General features: G+C 38.7%; 1 protein-coding gene across 1 annotated transcript; it reads right to left on the minus strand.

Moving 5' to 3' along the window:
- Positions 1 to 864: 864 nt before the first annotated feature.
- Positions 865 to 17,264, minus strand: CD164 (CD164 molecule). The gene is made up of 6 exons (XM_045499252.1): positions 16,648 to 17,264; positions 13,761 to 13,844; positions 12,109 to 12,180; positions 10,231 to 10,266; positions 6,541 to 6,597; positions 865 to 3,442 (listed from the first exon to the last, which is right to left on the minus strand). The coding sequence occupies exons 1-6, from the start codon at positions 16,826 to 16,828 to the stop codon at positions 3,276 to 3,278; spliced, it is 597 nt and encodes a 198-aa protein (XP_045355208.1). The 5' UTR covers positions 16,829 to 17,264; the 3' UTR covers positions 865 to 3,275.
- Positions 17,265 to 17,310: the final 46 nt, after the last annotated feature.

Here is a 17,310-nt window from a genome sequence, read left to right on the forward strand (position 1 = left end):
TACATGCAAAGAAACTTACAACTTACATGCAAAGAAACAGGAAAAGTATGACCCATAATGAACAAAAAAAATCAAACTGACCCAGTATTAGAATTAGCAGACACAGGCATTTAAAAAAAGCATACCACTGTATGATCAAAAACTAAAGATTGAGTATGTAGACATGGAAGATAAAAACCATGAAAAATGAACTTCTAAAAATGAAGACACCTGAAATGATAAACACACTGGATGAAACTATCATTAGGTTTAGACTGTAGCATTAGTGAACTTGAAGACAGTAATCTGACATGAAACAGAAAAAGATTAAAAAACCAAATAGTGCATGGATCAGCTGTGTGTCAACTTCCGGCAGCCTCTGTGTCATCAGAACCCCTAACAAAGAAGGGAAAGGACAGAAAAAAATATATGAAGAAATAGTAGTTGAAAAATGCCCAAATCTGATGAAAGGCATATATCCTAAGAGACCCAACAAACCCCAAACAAAAGAAATGATAGCACAGCATGTCATAATCAAATTGCTCAGACCAGCAATAGAGAAAAAAATCTTAAAAAGCAACAAAGGAAAACAAAGATATGTACTGAGTAACAGAAGATGAAGATGACTGATTTCTCAGAGAACAATGCAATTGAGAAGACAATGGACCAACATCAGTAAAGTGCTGTAAACACTAAAGCACTAAAAATTTCTAAAGCTCTTTCCTCCACTGGCGAATCCGTGTCTTAGTTACTATCTGCTGGTCTTGTATGACAATAGAGTAGACAACCCATCTCCAAACAGACTGATAGGTAAATTCACTATCATTAAATTTCAAAATCAAAATGCAAAAAACACTTCAGTTAATAAAAAATTGAACAGATTGATTCAATAAACATGTAGATTTATTTTAAATCAGTTTGGTACATGATACAGGTTGGTTTTACAGTTTTTAATGAACTGAAATAGAAATTTCTAAATACAGCAGTGTCTGCCTGTGCAACAAATATCTGTAAGGTAAAGTAAGGTGTTTTGATAGAACTACATCCGCATGAACAAATCAGAAGAAAATCTGAAAAGGTTTCTATATACCTTCTGGATTTTAAAAAAACCAAATTTTTAATGGCTCAAGATAGTAAATTGCTAAAGGAAGGGGGGAAAAGGCCGTGAGTTCTGTTGTAAGAGCTCTTCTTGCAAAATCTAACTGGTTTCATATTATGGTTTTGTTATTAGAGCAATATTCAAAATTACAGAAGATGAGAAGGCGCCATCAGCTACATTTTCACAAAAATTGCTGTACGGACATTAATGTGTGATAAGGTATTCACATCTACGTAAATGATAATTATACCACTGTAGCTAAATTTTGCCACTTTGGGAGGAATGGAAATCCTGTATATTTTCAAATGAATCTTGGATCTTCTAGCACTCACTAAAAACTAACAGCCATGGCACCATAATAAAAGTTCTTGTGAGGTTCCTAGAACTAATTACTAATGAATATTACTAATGAAAACACAAAAATGTGAGGTAAACCTACCTTTTCCCAAAAACCTTTGAAGCCAGAGATTTTAAACAATTAAGGCACTTGAAAAGATTAGGTGTATGTACAAATGTGCAAGTAAAACAAACTTCAGCTGTACCAGCAAGTAACAAAGAAACAGTAAATCTTCATTTTAAGAACCTTGAATATAATCTAAATGCAAGGAATTTTGGCTAATGAAATGGACCAAAGCAACTTGTCATCTCCTACTACAAAATACTGAAAACCAAGTGCTAAACTCAGCCCTTAGAGGCTAAAGAAACTAAAAACCTTTAATGACCTAGAAAAGCAAAAACTTCCTTAAAACTAATGTAAACCTCTGAACTAATCCAATATGTCAAAGGCAGGGGAGAAGTCTCCCTCTAAAACGGAAAAAACTAGTGCTGCCTAAGAAAACTAAAAAAAAAAAAAAAATTAAAGTATGCATGCTTATATTATACTACGGGAACAGAAACTAAAAAGAAAGGACAGGAGAGAAGGAGAAAGCAGGAGAGAAAGAGAGAAGAGAAAGCACAATCTGTCTATCCTGGGCAATCATCATTAAAAACCTACAGTAATCCAATCAACCAAAAATCCCTAGATTTTCTAAAATTACACTGGTCACATTTCTGGTCTCAAAACTTAAAATGATTGTCTCATTAAAGAACTAGTAAATGACTCTAAAACAACTTCCTTCCTTCTTGCCTCATAAAAATAGTTACTTTTCAAGAAAGCTTGGTGAAAATCCTTTCATGGTACAACAGTGTTGAAGTACAAAGGAAAAATATAATTAAACCAACTTTAGCTTTATACTTTTTAACAGCCTAAGAAAAATGCTGGGAGGTTCAATATGTGAAGGCTTTCAGCTTTGTGGAATATCTTTTAGCTTAACTTGCTCGGGTCTGAAATCAAATAGTATTTAGTTAAACACTAACAGTATGATATCTAAAAGCAGGTTTACTACATCTTGTCAACAGTTACATCATCAGACCAACCTTTACCTTCCTTAATGTAAAAGAACAAATCACAAACATTTTAAGTTACAGTCTACCTTTCAGTCTGTCTTTTAAGGCACTGTTCTTTATTTTCTCAGTGATATAAGGTGCTTTACAAGGATGAACAATAACCTGCTATTCTTTAATGGTTTGTATCCTTTCCATTCGTTCCTTTAAATCTGGAATGTAATTCCCTGTGTGGCATCTTATTTCTAATGTAGAAAAAATAACTGCTATCGAGCACAAAATTTTACTCTAAAGATACAGTTTACTCTAAGGATACTAAATTTATAGATTTATTCCACTTTTGAAAGGACAGCCAAAAGTCCACCCGATTGATTCTCATTTGGCACATTCTTCTCAATTCTGGTCACTAGACTACATCCTGAGTTAGGATGAAAATAATGCAGCTTTCAGGCTTTAAAATGACTAAATTTAAACTGCCAAAAGAGTCATGAGGTTGTCTGCGCAGGACAATGTTTTCCATCACTTACAGAGTTACATTTGGTACGTCAAGAAGAGAGAACATAATCCCACAGCAGCAGCCATTTAAAATAAAAGAAGACAGCCACAAGGATTCATGCAGAATATTTTAAATATTCCTGTTGAGCAAAATGATTTAAGTGATTTTTCTTCAAGGACGATGCTCCAAAACATCCTATATGCATCCTTTGAAAATTTAAAGATCCTGGAATAGCGTCTTCCATGTGGGACATCTTGAAAGATAATATTTTGGTTTCAGTGAGTTATACACCAGTCCTTGTTAATTTAATGGGTCTGTTTACAGAGTGTGGTAGTTTCGTTCTTTCGATTTGCAGAATTTATAGAGAAAGAAAATTACAGCCTGCACACCCAACACGAGGACAATTCCTCCAATGAAACTGGCTGCATCAAAGGTAGACTTCCGTCCAGGTTGTGAAGTCGGAGTTAAAGTGGTATTAGTCGTACCTGTTAAATAAGAGCGGAAAAATAACACTTGGTAAGTCTCACGATCCTCTATCATAATTTCAAGACCCACCTGAGGTTCTACTTGGCCATGTGCTCAATTCTATAAAGCATTTGCTCTTGGGTCAAGTCTTTACAGCTAGAATCTACCCCTAATTAAGGAAAACAACCATTTATCAATCCCATTCACTCCATCCAGCAGTGTCAAGCAGTCAATGCTACCATACAAATCCAAACACAAAACTAACAGCAAAACATTCTCCTGGTACATAAATTATGCCCTGGGAACATGTAAAGCACTTTAAAAATGTGCAATTTCTTCAGACTACATATATTTTTACTTAATTATTACAGTAAATATTAATATTTGTTACGGTAAATACTTGAACATTCGTACAACTTTTGAATTTTACTAACTACATAAGGTAAGTAAAAATTTGGTTGCAATTCTTCAAATCGCAAAAATTACCTTAAGGTTCTACAATTTCTAATTCCAACAAGCAAAAAACCTCATTATTAAAGGTACCGAAAATCTTGCTTGGCAAATTTTATGAGCATTACCAAACCATATGGAAAAAAAGCAAGAAAGTTTGAATTCCTTTTCCAGAGAGTAAAATGTTTCTAGAGAAAACAAAACATAAATTTCTTTTCAGGGAGTAAAACGTTTCAAGTGGAACACCATCCATTTTACTAAAAAGCAATTTCATACTTAAATTTTTCTTTTTTCTTAAATAGAATATCAAATAGACAATGGTTGTAGTGGCTGTTTGATAAGCTGGCCACTTTAAAATTAATTACAACTGTTCCGTATTTCTTCCTGTGAAGACAAAATGGCTTCCTTGAAACCAAGAGAAAGGTAGCACAAGAATAAGCAAAAAGAATAAAAAAACCATAAAAGAACAGTATTTTATTTTTTATTTTATTTTTTTTAATTTTTTTTTTTTCAACATTTATTTTTGGGACAGAGAGAGACAGAGCATGAACGGGGGAGGGGCAGAGAGAGAGGGAGACACAGAATCGGAAACAGGCTCCAGGCTCTGAGCCATCAGCCCAGAGCCCGACGCGGGGCTCGAACTCCCAGACCGCGAGATCGTGACCTGGCTGAAGTCGGACGCTTAACCGACTGCGCCACCCAGGCGCCCCAAGAACAGTATTTTAAATACAGAGAGGAGGATTCATAACCTACAATGATCTGTGGCATAAACTGAATATGATTTCATTTATAATACAAATTATTAATTAATAAAGTTACTCTTCAGATGCACTTTTAGTATCCAAAATCTATGAAGAGCTCACCAAACTCCACACCCGAAAAACAAATAATCCAGTGAAGAAATGGGCAGAAAACATGAATAGACACTTCTCTAAAGAAGACATCCAGATGGCCAACAGGCACATGAAAAGATGCTCAACGTCGCTCCTCATCAGGGAAATACAAATCAAAACCACACTCAGATATCACTTCATGCCAGTCAGAGTGGCCAAAATGAGCTAATCAGGAGACTATAGATGCTAGAGAGGATGTGGAGAAACAGGAACACTCTTGCACTGTTGGTGGGAATACAAACTAGTGCAGCCGCTCTAGAAAACAGTGTGAAGGTTCCTCAAAAAATTGAAACTAGATCTACCCTATGACCCAGCAATAGCACTGCTAGGAATTTACCCAAGGGATACAGGAGTACTGATGCATAGGGGCACTTGTACCCCAATGTTTATAGGAGCATTTTCAACAATAGCCAAATCATGGAAAGAGCCTAAATGTCCATCAACTGATGAATGGATAAAGAAATTGTGGTTTATACACACAATGGAATACTACATGGCAATTAGAAAGAATGAAATATGGCCCTTTGTAGCAACGTGGATGGAACTGGAGAGTGTTATGCTAAGTGAAATAAGCCATACAGAGAAAGACAGATACCGTATGTTTTCACTCTTATGTGGATCCTGAGAAACGTAACAGAAGTCCATGGGGAAGGGGAAGGAAAAAAAAAACAAAAAAGAGGTTAGAGTGGGAGGGAGCCAAAGCATGAGACTCTTAAAAACTGAAAACAGGGGCGCCTGGGTGGCGCAGTCGGTTAAGCATCCGACTTCAGCCAGGTCACGATCTCACAGTCCGGGAGTTCGAGCCCCGCGTCAGGCTCTGGGCTGATGGCTCAGAGCCTGGAGCCTGTTTCCAATTCTGTGTCTCCCTCTCTCTCTGCCCCTCCCCCGTTCATGCTCTGTCTCTCTCTGTCCCAAAAATAAATAAACGTTGAAAAAAAAAATTTTTTTTAATTAAAAAAAAAAAAAAAACAAAAAACTTGAAAACAAACTGAGGGTTAATGGGGGGTGGGTGATGGGTATTGAGGAGGGCACCTTTTGGGATGAGCACTGGGTGTTGTATGGAAACCAATTTGACAATAAATTTCATATTAAAAAAGAAAAGAATTATAAAGGAATGTAAAGAAATGGTGAGGGGGTGCCTGGATGGCTCAGTTGGTTGAGCATCCAACTCTTGATTTTGGCTCAGGTCATGATCCCAGCATCATGGGATGGAGCCTGCCTGAGATTCTCTCCCTTTGTCTCTCTCTCTCCTCCTCTGCCCCTCCCCCACGTGCGCTCCACGGGCACATGCTCTCTCTCTCTCCAAAAAAAAAAAAAAAAAAGAAATGGTGAGAAATATGGCTGAGGTACACATTTGGCAGTCCTAGCTTGGCTTTTTAGACCTTTCCTCAAAAAAAGATGGCTATATTATCTTCACTCTAATTGACATGATCTAACACAGCACACAACTAATCAGTGTTTAGTAATTTAATTTGTAAGTTATAAAAAATTAGATCTCGCCTACAAGTTGTACTAAAAGGTTTTGGAGAAACATTACCACATTTAACTCTAACATGTCATGCCAAATGCGGTTACACATTAACAAATGAGAAGGACTCTCAGCAAACCTACCATTACTGCTCTAACAGCCAACTGTCTTGGTCCTTCAAAATGTAAGAGATAAGTTTTACTCACAACCATTCATGAATAAAACTGGAAAATGGTGGCAGAAACAGTACAAGGCAATGTTGCACACACATCCTACCTCACTGTTAGTTTAAAAAACCCTCAATTACCTGATGTAGTAACTGTGGTGGTAGTTGTAGAAGAGGAAGGCAGAGTTGTGGTTTTAGCTGGAATGTAAACAAAACGTATTAAAAACGTAAATTTCCAAACCTCCCAATATCTAACAATTTGTCTTTAAAAATAATGCTACCAATTTCACATGCTTTCCATTTTTTAAAGAATAAAGGCCAAGTTTCAGTTAATGGTTCACTAACTCATCTACGTAGCCAGAATACTAGCTTTTAAATGCTTCTGAAAACATCAAGCAAGCACGAAATTGTATCCATGTTAACATCTATGTACATGTTTAAGTATGGAATTTACACAGCTGGATAAAATTTGCAAAAAAACGCACAGAAGGGCAAGAATTAGTGTTTAAGTAAGGGAACTATATAGGTTTGTTTTGTTTTGATAAATAACCTTGCTTCTGTGGCAAAAACTATTAACTTAAAAAGTCATCGTAAGAAACAGGTGCAACTCAGTACTTCTCCAGTAGGTATCAAGATAGCCTTAACTTCTTTCTTTCAAGGGGGTGGTAAACTTTTCTTAAAAAGGCGGACAGTAAATATTTTAAGCTTTGTACACTGTGTAGTGCAAAAGCAGCCCAGGACACCATGCATCTGAACAGGCATGGTTCTGTTTCAATAAAGTTCGATTTATAAAAGAACAGGTCCTCAGGAGTCAAAGACCCCCAATTTAAATTATAAGAGCCCAAAGGTAAGCTCTAGTCTACCATACTACATGAATTCCAATAATTTTTTTTATCTGAAAATACCTATAAAGAAATGAACACTTGTGAGAATTAACCTGAATGTAAACACATTTTAGGAACTAAAGCAATGTGTTAACAGACCTCTGTTAGTACTAATATTACTAATAGTACTCTGTTAGTACTAACAGATTCTAATAAAAGATATGTTAACAATACTGACAGGATATTCTCATACAAGTGTGTATCCCTTTCTCTCAATATGAGCATTGCTGCATACATTTTCCCTACCCTGCTCTTGGAGAGACAATTAGGTCATCTCTCATTTCTCCGTACTACAAACATCTTGCAGGGAAATACTTGATCTCATCTCTGGTAGGACTGATTCTTATACGGAATTCCTAGATTAAAGGGTATGATTATTTTCAGACTTTTAATCCTTTAAAACTTTCTGTTGCTTATACATTCTGTGTAACACACTAACACTTTACAAATTAGACATATATTCCTTTCAATCTTAAAACAACACTATCAACAAATTTTGTCTGACAATGGATGGTAGAGAAAGAAAATTTACACATTTTCTATCTGATTCTCACGAACAATCCTCTGAACGTGGTACAAACTATAAATAGGCAAAACATTCACACACTTTTGACTGAAATAGGGAATATACTTCTATTGACCCACAGTTCCTTTCATTAAAAAAAATAATTCAGCAGTTACAAAAGTTGCTACTGGTGATGGAAATATAGAAATACAGTAAATTAAGTAATCTCATGCCGCTTCTAGCCAGCCACTTCTCTAGGCATGTATGTAACAAAAAATTTAAAAATGTGCTAAAACTTAATAGTTTGTCTTCCACTTAATATATTACAAATATTTCCGACCACATTTCTAACGTAATTTAGTCATTCTGTTATGGTATTATTTATTGACATTCATATTTATTTATAATATATATACGTCATGACAGAAGACTATTATAATTAACCCCAGTGAACACCTTTCTAAGTAAATCAGATTCCCTTTGAATCATTTAATAATCCCTTAATTTTTCACTTGCTCTCTTTCCACAGTAGGTATGAAAAGAGACCATGTAAAGGTTTGTTTTTCAACCACTAATTGCCATGCAATTGGTGCATTTTCTATAAGCAAGCCCTGGCTTCTTTCCACTTTACAGAACCCAAAGAGACAAAACAAGGAAGACTCCATCGTAGTTCGCTGGAGAACCCAGTGCAGAGCAAGCATGAAAACTACATCAAGATCCATGGAGGAGAAATTAAAAGTGAACCCACAATGGTTTTAAAGAAATTGATTCCCCCGCTCCTGCTTCTGGTTTATATCCCACCTTTAGGAAACTAATTTTCCCTCAACGTCTCTGCATTCATCAATCTTTAACATCCTCCTAGTCAGTGACTTCTAATGGTGCTACTACTGTGTGCTCTCCGCAAGTTCTGTAGCATTTGCAGATCTCTATGGCATGAATATTTCCACTGTAATTCAAGCCACCAACATGGTATCGCTGAATGTGTAGCTGGGAAGAGCTATGCACAACTGGCAAGCAAAACCTGGTAACAAGCTAGCTCATCACTGCCAAAGTCTTTCAAAATGAGTTCTGGCCCTTACTACAACATCTGACCACTTTTTCCTCTGAAAAAAGTTTCTTGGACACACTTCTCTGCCCATCCCTACTCAGTTTCCTCTCCAGTCCTCTTCTTCTCAACTCTTACAAACCATAGAGTTTGGTTCTTAAGCCCTATTCTCCTCTCTACAAGCTGCTCCTGTGGACACTACTACTGCCTACTGATCAGCTTAATCTGTACTGTTAGCAAAGAGCTGTGCCATCACCTCCATCAAGTTCTATCACTTCTACTTCCTAAGTCTATTTGCATACACCTGCAACTCTTCCCCTAGTAGTTCCCCAGAATTCCCACCACAGGTTATCTATTCTAATCTCCATGTGTCCACTCTTGTCTTCCTTCCAATCTGTCCTCCCAATCTGGCTCTTGACCTGTTACTGTCCAGCTCAATTTTTCCTCACCGTGTACTCCAAATGCAATTCCCTGACCTCATTACACTCTTTCTCATCTCCTTCACCACATACGCCGTTATTCCACATACACACCTTCCTACAAACATCTCAACACACTGGGCTTACTTACCTTTTTCGTAGTTCCTACCACAGACAAAATGCTGTCTTACTTCTATCTCCAATCCCTATCATCTAAGCCTAGTACTTTCCTGGAGTAGACTTTTTTTTTAATGATTTACTCCTTCTATCACTTTGGTAAAGATTTTTAGAAGGAGAAAGAAGGCGTAGTGAAAAACTTTCCAGCTGTTTAGGCTGAAAAGCCTATCTTTCTGGAAAGCAATCAGTACTTAAAGCCTTAAAATAATTCTATCCTCTGACCTAGGAATGCTGTTTGAATCAATCCTATCAGAGTTAACAGCACATATTATCCACTGCATGGAGAATGACCGATGACCTAACTATCCAACCAAGTGCAGCATGGTTAAAGCGCATACAACAATCTTTAAGTAAGAGGAAAAACAAATTCAAACATGTATGAACATACCACCCAATTTCATAGTAAGTATATTTATTTAGATATACCTACAGAAGAGACTGGAATAACTTTATCACTGAAAACATTTTGGTACCTCTGGATGATGGGAATTATAGGGAATTTTAATTTCCTTTAGGCTTCTGTATTTCCCAAGATTTCCACAAAATCCACAAAAAGCAGTGTGTGAACTCAATGTCCAAAGATACAGCAAATCCTCCCATGTACAATGAATATGAAACACTGGAGTTATGTGTCGCTGTCACAGACAATTCATATTAATGTAATTATGGTCCAAAACTAAATACATCTACTAGTTTTTTAAATTATACTAAACTTTTAGGTACTTAATTGCTAACAAATTATCCATCAGAAGGCCTTGCAAATCCTGAAGAAGAGGAAAAGAATCAGTTATCTTGTATTACCTGTAGAATTGGTTGGCATCGGAGTGGGCTCGGGTTCTATTTAAAAGAAACAGACATTAAGTCCAAGCAATCTCAAATATCACAATCTATTATACTATTTTCCAAATTGCAGTCATTTAAATACCACTTTTATAATTTTTGCATTTAAGTACCACCTTGCGGAGGAGACTGACAGTTGCTCTGAATACTCATCTCCCCTTCTTTAGAAATGGAAGCACCAATCTAAGGTTGACACTTCCCTCCCCTGAGGAAAGACAGACATTTTTTTAGCCTCCCCTGCAGCTAGGTAGTCAAGTGTAACTTCTAGAAAGCATCTGTAAGGTAGGTGTGGGCCTCTCTCTTTCCTCTTCCCACTGGCAGGAATACTAATTGATGGCTGGAATAGGAGCACTCACCTTGGAGAGTAAGGTCAGAGATATTCTTGAGGAATGACAGTAAAGAGCCCGAGTTCCTAATGGTTGTAGAGCTGCTCCTCTAGCCCTCTAGCTACACCTGAGCCCAGACTTCCTTTACATAAGAGTGAAGTCTGTCTGTTGCTTAAACCACTCTAATTTGGGTTTTCCTATCTTTCATAGCCCAAACTAATTACTATCTTTTAAAATGTTTTACTTGGGGCACCCGGGTGGCTCAGTTAAGCATCTGACTCCTGATCTCAGATCAGGTCATGATTTCACAGTTCATGGGACTAAGCACCTTGTCAGGCTCAGCGCTGACAGCTCGGAGTCTGCTTGGTCTTCTCTCCCTTTTCTCCACGCACCCCCTCCCCACCAGCATGCACACGTGTGCACTCTCTCTCAAAATAAACAAGCATTTAAAAAAATACTTGTTTCTAGAAAGTATTATCATGAAATCACAGGTCTGATTATAGTTATTAGTGTTTTCTAATATATATCAAAATAGATACTAAAATTGTTTGCTCTTTTACCACCTAAACCATACTATATTCACTGTACATAAGGGATAATGGACCTCACACTAATGAAATTCTCAGTCACAAAGTTCAAGTTCAAATGGGAAAATGCCTACTAAAAGTAAATTGTTACAGGTAGTCATTCAAGGCTACTGACACACTCCAGAAACCTCTTTTGCTCTATTTAATTATTACCTATGCACCAAATTACAAATTGACTTCCCTATCCATTTGTAATCTTATTTAAAAAATCAGTTGTTTCATCTAGGAATTTAAACTATTTCCTGAGCAAAGAGTTATGGTTAAAGAGTAATCAATTTCCTCAAATTAAAGTACAAATATGAGAAAAAGAGGGGTGGCCTGGTGGCTTAGTAGGTTAAGCGTCTGACTCTTGGTTTCAGCTCAGGTCACATTCTCACAGTTCGGGAGTTCAAGCCCTGTTCTACGCTGACAGCACAGAGTTTCCTTGGGATTCTCTTTCTCACTCTCCCTCTCCCCCTACCCTGCTTGCTCTCTCTCTCTAAATAAATAAACTTAAAAAAAATGAGAAAACAGAGGAATACAGAAAAAATTCAACCATTAACACAAACTATGCTAGAGAATGTGACAATCACCAGCACCACAACCAAGAAAAGTGCCAGAACAAGGTTGTCTAGGCCTGTAAAATGCAAATAAAGAGAAGGTCTAAAATGCAGGGAGTTTCCAGAAGAGTTAAGAAAAAAAAAAAGAAAAAAAGTAAATGAGGAGGTATCTCTCTACCTGCAGCATTCCACAGTGCAGCCAAATCACTAAACTAAGATTCAAAACACTGTCCTTTGTATCAGTATGAATATGTTATTTATATCCAAATTTCTAACAAGATTAGAATTATGGAAATGGCAAACCAAATACTGAACTAAGGCTTCCTGAGGCAAAGATCTTCCTCACCTCTCTGGCCACTTTCCCCGGCAGTCAATATGAATACTTACCAGAACAGAATTTTGTGCCATTCAACACCTGGCAATCACTAGCTGTTGAATTATGGGAACAGTAGCTTTTGTCTGTTACGGGGAGGAAAAGACACAGAGCACCAATCACTTGCTTATATTATCTTTGACTTTGTTACTAAGCTCCAGAATTGCTTCCAAAAATCAAACTCAAGGATAAATACTTTATAAGTCCACAGACCGATAAAATAACTTTTATTTTCTTTTCCCCACTGTTTAAGAAGTAATACATAGGATTCCTCCAAATATTCTTCTAAACTCATCATAAATATACTGAACAGATAAATCGGAAAACACTCAGATCACAGAACTGTGGCATGACTACCATACAGGGCAGGTTGCTAGAATCTACAAATAGGGCTGAGTCAGTAGGGAGAAACAGTCAAGATCTTTAATAAAGGCTTAGTCACCACAGGAGGTGCCCGGATAGCAGCAGCAGGACCTCTGTTCCAGATCTCTGCTTTGGTCATCTACACTTTCTAAAACTGCTTTCCTAGATGGTCAGACTTATAACAAGAGTAAGGGAGACCTTTCCCCAACATATCCTACAGTAAGGTATTGGAGCCCCAAAAAATACGCCAAGTCCCAAGGAGAAGAGGCATGTGCTCTTAAATTCCATTTTATGACTTTAAAAAAAGGGACTCTTAAACAACAAAAAATTAACTTTACCCCAAACTAAGCTAATACCTTAATTTTAAAAGAAGTTTTTCAACTTTTTTATGTAGTGATATATCCACAATTCTTACATTTTTTTAACGCACAAAGAAGCTTAACATACAGTGTTAGCTTTTTCTTTTATATACATATAAACCAGATAGACTGTTTTACTGATAAGAAAAAAATGCAACTACCTTCCATTAAAAAAACAGAATATGCTATAATTCTGCAGTCCTAACAAAAACCTTATTGGCATTTCAAAGTATCTTCAAGTAGCTCTTTATCCCTCAAATTAAAGGTTACTCTCTTCCCATGTCATTCTTCTTTCATATTTAAGTATCCAACAAAGTTTTATAAGGTCTCCATAGTTCATCTAGTAGGTGACAGAAGATAAATGCCTCCTTTTTCTAGACAACTATTTTCAGGGGAAAATTTTACAACTTTCTTTCACTGCTAATTTCAGTGTACCTGTACCATTCCATCTTCCAAATCTTTAAAATCTCTCTTCCCTTGGGGCACCTGGGTGGCTCAGTCGGTTAAGCATCGCACTCAACTTTGGCTCATGTCATGATCTCACGGTCCTTGAGTTTGAGCCCCATATTGTGCTCCGCGATGACAGCACAGAGCCTGCTTGGGATTCTCTCTCTCAGCCCCTCCCCAGCTCACGTGCTCACGCACATTCTCTCTCTCTCTCTCAAAATAAATAAATAAACTTAAAAAAATAAAAACTACTGAACCTTAATTATCCCTCTAAGGAATTAAAGGTGTGGGGACAGAATGGGAGACCAGAGTTTTGGGGGGAAATGTGAAGCAACGGGCACTTTAACGAAAAAGTATTTGACTTGCAAAATAAATAGTAACACACTATACCAAATTTTCTACATAATTTTCAAATGTTCAAGAATGCCCTGTAGAAAACCTTAAAAGGCTAAAACAAAACAGTTTGCAGTCTCAAACTTGAAGCAATCTTTTCTTACCTTTACATTCTATCCAAAAGCAGGTAGTAGCATCAAGGCTAGCATTGAAACAGGAAACACAGCTGTTGCGGTTTTCACAGATATCTGGTGGGGAGGGGAATATAAAACCAATCAATTGATAACTCACTTTGAGTTTGTATCACTTACCTTTTTTACACAAATGTGAGCATTACATATGATACTAAACTTACTAATTCAGAGAAGTGGTAAAACGTTATATAGCCCATTGACAGATGAATGGATTTAAAAAAGTGTATACATTTTGCAGTATTTTTCAACCACAAAAAAAGGAAATCTTGCCATATGCTACAACATGGATGAACTTTAAGGGCATTATGTGAAATTAGACATTCAAAAAAGGACAAACACTGCATGATTCCACCTATATAAAGTATCTAAAACAGTCACAGTCAGAAGCAGAAAGTAGAATGATGGCTGCGGGGAGGGGAAATGGAGATTTGCTGGTCAAGCAGGGTATAGTTTCAAGTAGGATGAAAAGTTCTAGAGCTCCTCTGTATAACATCGCGCTTACAGTTAATAATGTACTTTACACTTAAAAATTTGTTGGGTTGGTAGACCTCATGTTAGATGGTTTTTTTTTAACCACACACACAAAAACACTTCATAAATTGGCTTAATAAAAATTTCCTATCATTATAAACAACTTAAGAAGCTGAAATAAACTCAAGAGAAAGGGAAGAAAAAAACCCCACAAGCTAGTGAGAAGGCTCAGTACCTATCTAGACAACCCTTTTTCACAGGTCAGCTATTTCACAGACACTCAGGGTTTCTTCAGCCATTTTAAAACATCCATAAAAAATAAAAATATTGGGAAAAAAAGGCTATGTTATAAGGCCAACGCCACACACAGGGAAATCACTGCCCTAAAACATCAGCTGAGACACTGGAATTTTTAATAGTAATAAAGATTTGTTACAGATTGAACCCAAGCTCTGATGATGCCCATTCTGAAAACCTCAAGAGATTCGGAACTCATAAACGGCCTGCTCTTTCCAGGGTCCTCCATGAATGGAGGGTAACAAACAACAAGACCTGGAAGGAGCAACATCCATGTACACGTAATTTAACAAGTTAGCAGGGTTTTTGTCAATAATTTAAACCAAATGACCAAAAGACTTTAGAATAGGGCTCTATCCATTTTCCTGGAAGGTTGATGCCCCCCAAAACATTCATATTTGCTTTCCCCATGCCTTAAAAAAAACAGTTCTGCATAGAGGCAACGCATTTCAATATTTTATGACTAGTATTCATCAGGGACTGGGACATATATAATACCCTGAATAAGGGGTTCAAAAATAGAAAATAAATTCTGTAGATGTTTGTATACTGATAAAAAAAAAAAAAAAAAAGCTAGTTGTCTAAAATCTTTTGTGCCTGATAATTAATGTTTGAATAGCATAACCAATGTTATTTACAATGAACTAAACTTGCTACCTTTCATTTTAGACTGAAGCTTATCCAACTACTATTTACAGAAAACAAAACATCTTTGCACAACTTTCAATTACAAAAAGGCAATTAACGGGAATCTCCAAGCTTCTCTTGGAAAAATACACACAACACTCCAAAACTACAATTCTGGGAAAAAACTGCAAAATCAGCAGGAGACAAAACACATTGTGCTCTATCCTCTTAAAAACAGTGCAGTCAGAATGTCCAGTATCGTACTGCAATTTACTTTCCTCATTTAACAATTTTTGAATTTTACTATTACATCTTTATAAGCAATTATACATTTTATTAAACTTTCACGAAACAAACCAAAGGAAGGCAGTGCAAAATAGTATCATCAGCCTGAGGGAATGGGGCCGGGGGGGGGGGGGGGGGGGGGAAACCACGGTAAATATCCTGACACTCCACCGCAATTCTTTGGTCAAGATGCCAGTTACTCCTTACTCAATATTAACTACAATCACCAATTATACTAAATTGCAGGTTTTAAATATCTAGGACTCCTTCACCTTTCTACCTTAAATTTATCTTCCCCTCTCTTTTGTGTTGTAAAGCCACTGCCAATTCAATGTACGCCTCAACCAGTACCCAAGTCTACTGCAGAGCTTAACAAAGGGTGTGTTCCTGATCGGGTTTTGGAAAATCAACAGACCTGGGTTCCAATCCCAGCTTCACAATCAACTAAATTTACGCTTCTCGCAGTTACTTTAACTTCATCTTCCTCCTAGATTTCACTGCCTATCTTCTAGTTTAGCCTTAAATACCAAAAAGGATATGTGAAGCACTGAGTACACAAATAGTTACTTTTTTTCTTTGCACACAGCAAAGTTTTAATTAATCGAATGCCCAACCCTCGAGTATATCTCATACCTATCCGCAGAATCAATATAGTTAGATCCCAGGCAACTTATTTTCTCAGACCGAAGTCGGAGACACTAGCAGCATTAACGTCTACGGTTTCTTTCCCTCTTTCGCCAACTTCCGGAGAAGCCTCCTCTCGGAGGCAGGACCTGGGTGGGCAAACGGCTAACCCCAAAGAGAGGGGGGTTCGACTTCATCAACAACTTTGGAGGCGAGTCGCCTCGCCCCATGATCAACCCCACTGCAGCCACCGCGGGAGGAAGCCACGTCCCCTCTTCCGAGCGTGAAGTGAGACTGGGGATTACGAGGCACTTTTTAAAAGCATGTCGGCGTGGGGCACTCGGGGTGGCAAAGGCCACGGAGGATCGACCGCCCCTTCTCCCCGGGGCGCTCCCCCACCCCCGCCACCCCGAGCCGGGCCCCGGCTGGATTCGGACGGGCCGCCATGTTGCTGGAGCGCGGCCCGCCCGGGCCCCGCGCGCACCGCGGGCAGGACAGGCGGCTCGGCTCGGCGGGCGTGCCAGTGCGGGAAGCCCGTTGGGCCGGCCCCCACCTTGTGCTGGAATGGTGACCGGCGTTAGAGTCGTCACCGACGTCGGAACTGACTTGGTGGTCGCTAAAGTCGTAACTACAGTCACGTTCGGGTCCGGGGAGACGTCCTGAGCCGCGGTCAGCACACAGAGCGCGGCCAGGCAGGCAGCGGCCCACGGCAGCTGGCGGGAGAGCCCCGACATCACGTCCTCCGCGCTGATGTTCCGGCGAAAGCTGCTGCGAACTCCGCTCCGTCAGTCCCTCTGTCCCCTGCGGCACCGCCTCGGAGAGTCTGGTCCCCCGCGAGATCGCGACGGGGTCACGTGAGGGGCCCCAGGCCACGGCGTGCGGGGGCGAGGCGGAGCGGGGGCGGACCGCGGACGATACCAACTGGAATCCTACGGGAGGGGAAACGGGCATCGAGAGGAAATCGAGGGACGCTGTCCCTCAAAGCAACTGAAATATAGCGAAGAAGCTCGGCAGATGCAGTAAACTATTTCCTTTGCCTTCAGGTTATCACCCAGGACGCCGCTGGGCTCTTCTAGTTCCTGCGATAGGGTAAGCTCCGACCCTGGCTTGAATGGAACAACCTACATGAGGTGGCGCTCGGCGTCCACCCGAGCGACCAGCTAGGCTGTAAATGCGCGGTCCCACGTGACTTTCTGGGCCTCGCCTCCAGGATCTG

Source organism: Leopardus geoffroyi, chromosome B2 (genome assembly GCF_018350155.1).
Source record: "Leopardus geoffroyi isolate Oge1 chromosome B2, O.geoffroyi_Oge1_pat1.0, whole genome shotgun sequence".
Classification (NCBI taxonomy): domain Eukaryota; kingdom Metazoa; phylum Chordata; class Mammalia; order Carnivora; family Felidae; genus Leopardus; species Leopardus geoffroyi.

Coding starts and splice junctions, on each gene's coding strand:
- CD164 (XM_045499252.1), bottom strand. CDS start 16,828: ATGTCGGGGCTCTCCCGCCAGCTGCCGTGGGCCGCTGCCTGCCTGGCC. Junction 12,181..13,760: donor CTTTTGGATAGAATGTAAAG/GTAAGAAAAGAT, acceptor TCCCCGTAACAG/ACAAAAGCTACTGTTCCCAT. Junction 3,443..6,540: donor CACCACAGTTACTACATCAG/GTAATTGAGGGT, acceptor CTTATTTAACAG/GTACGACTAATACCACTTTA.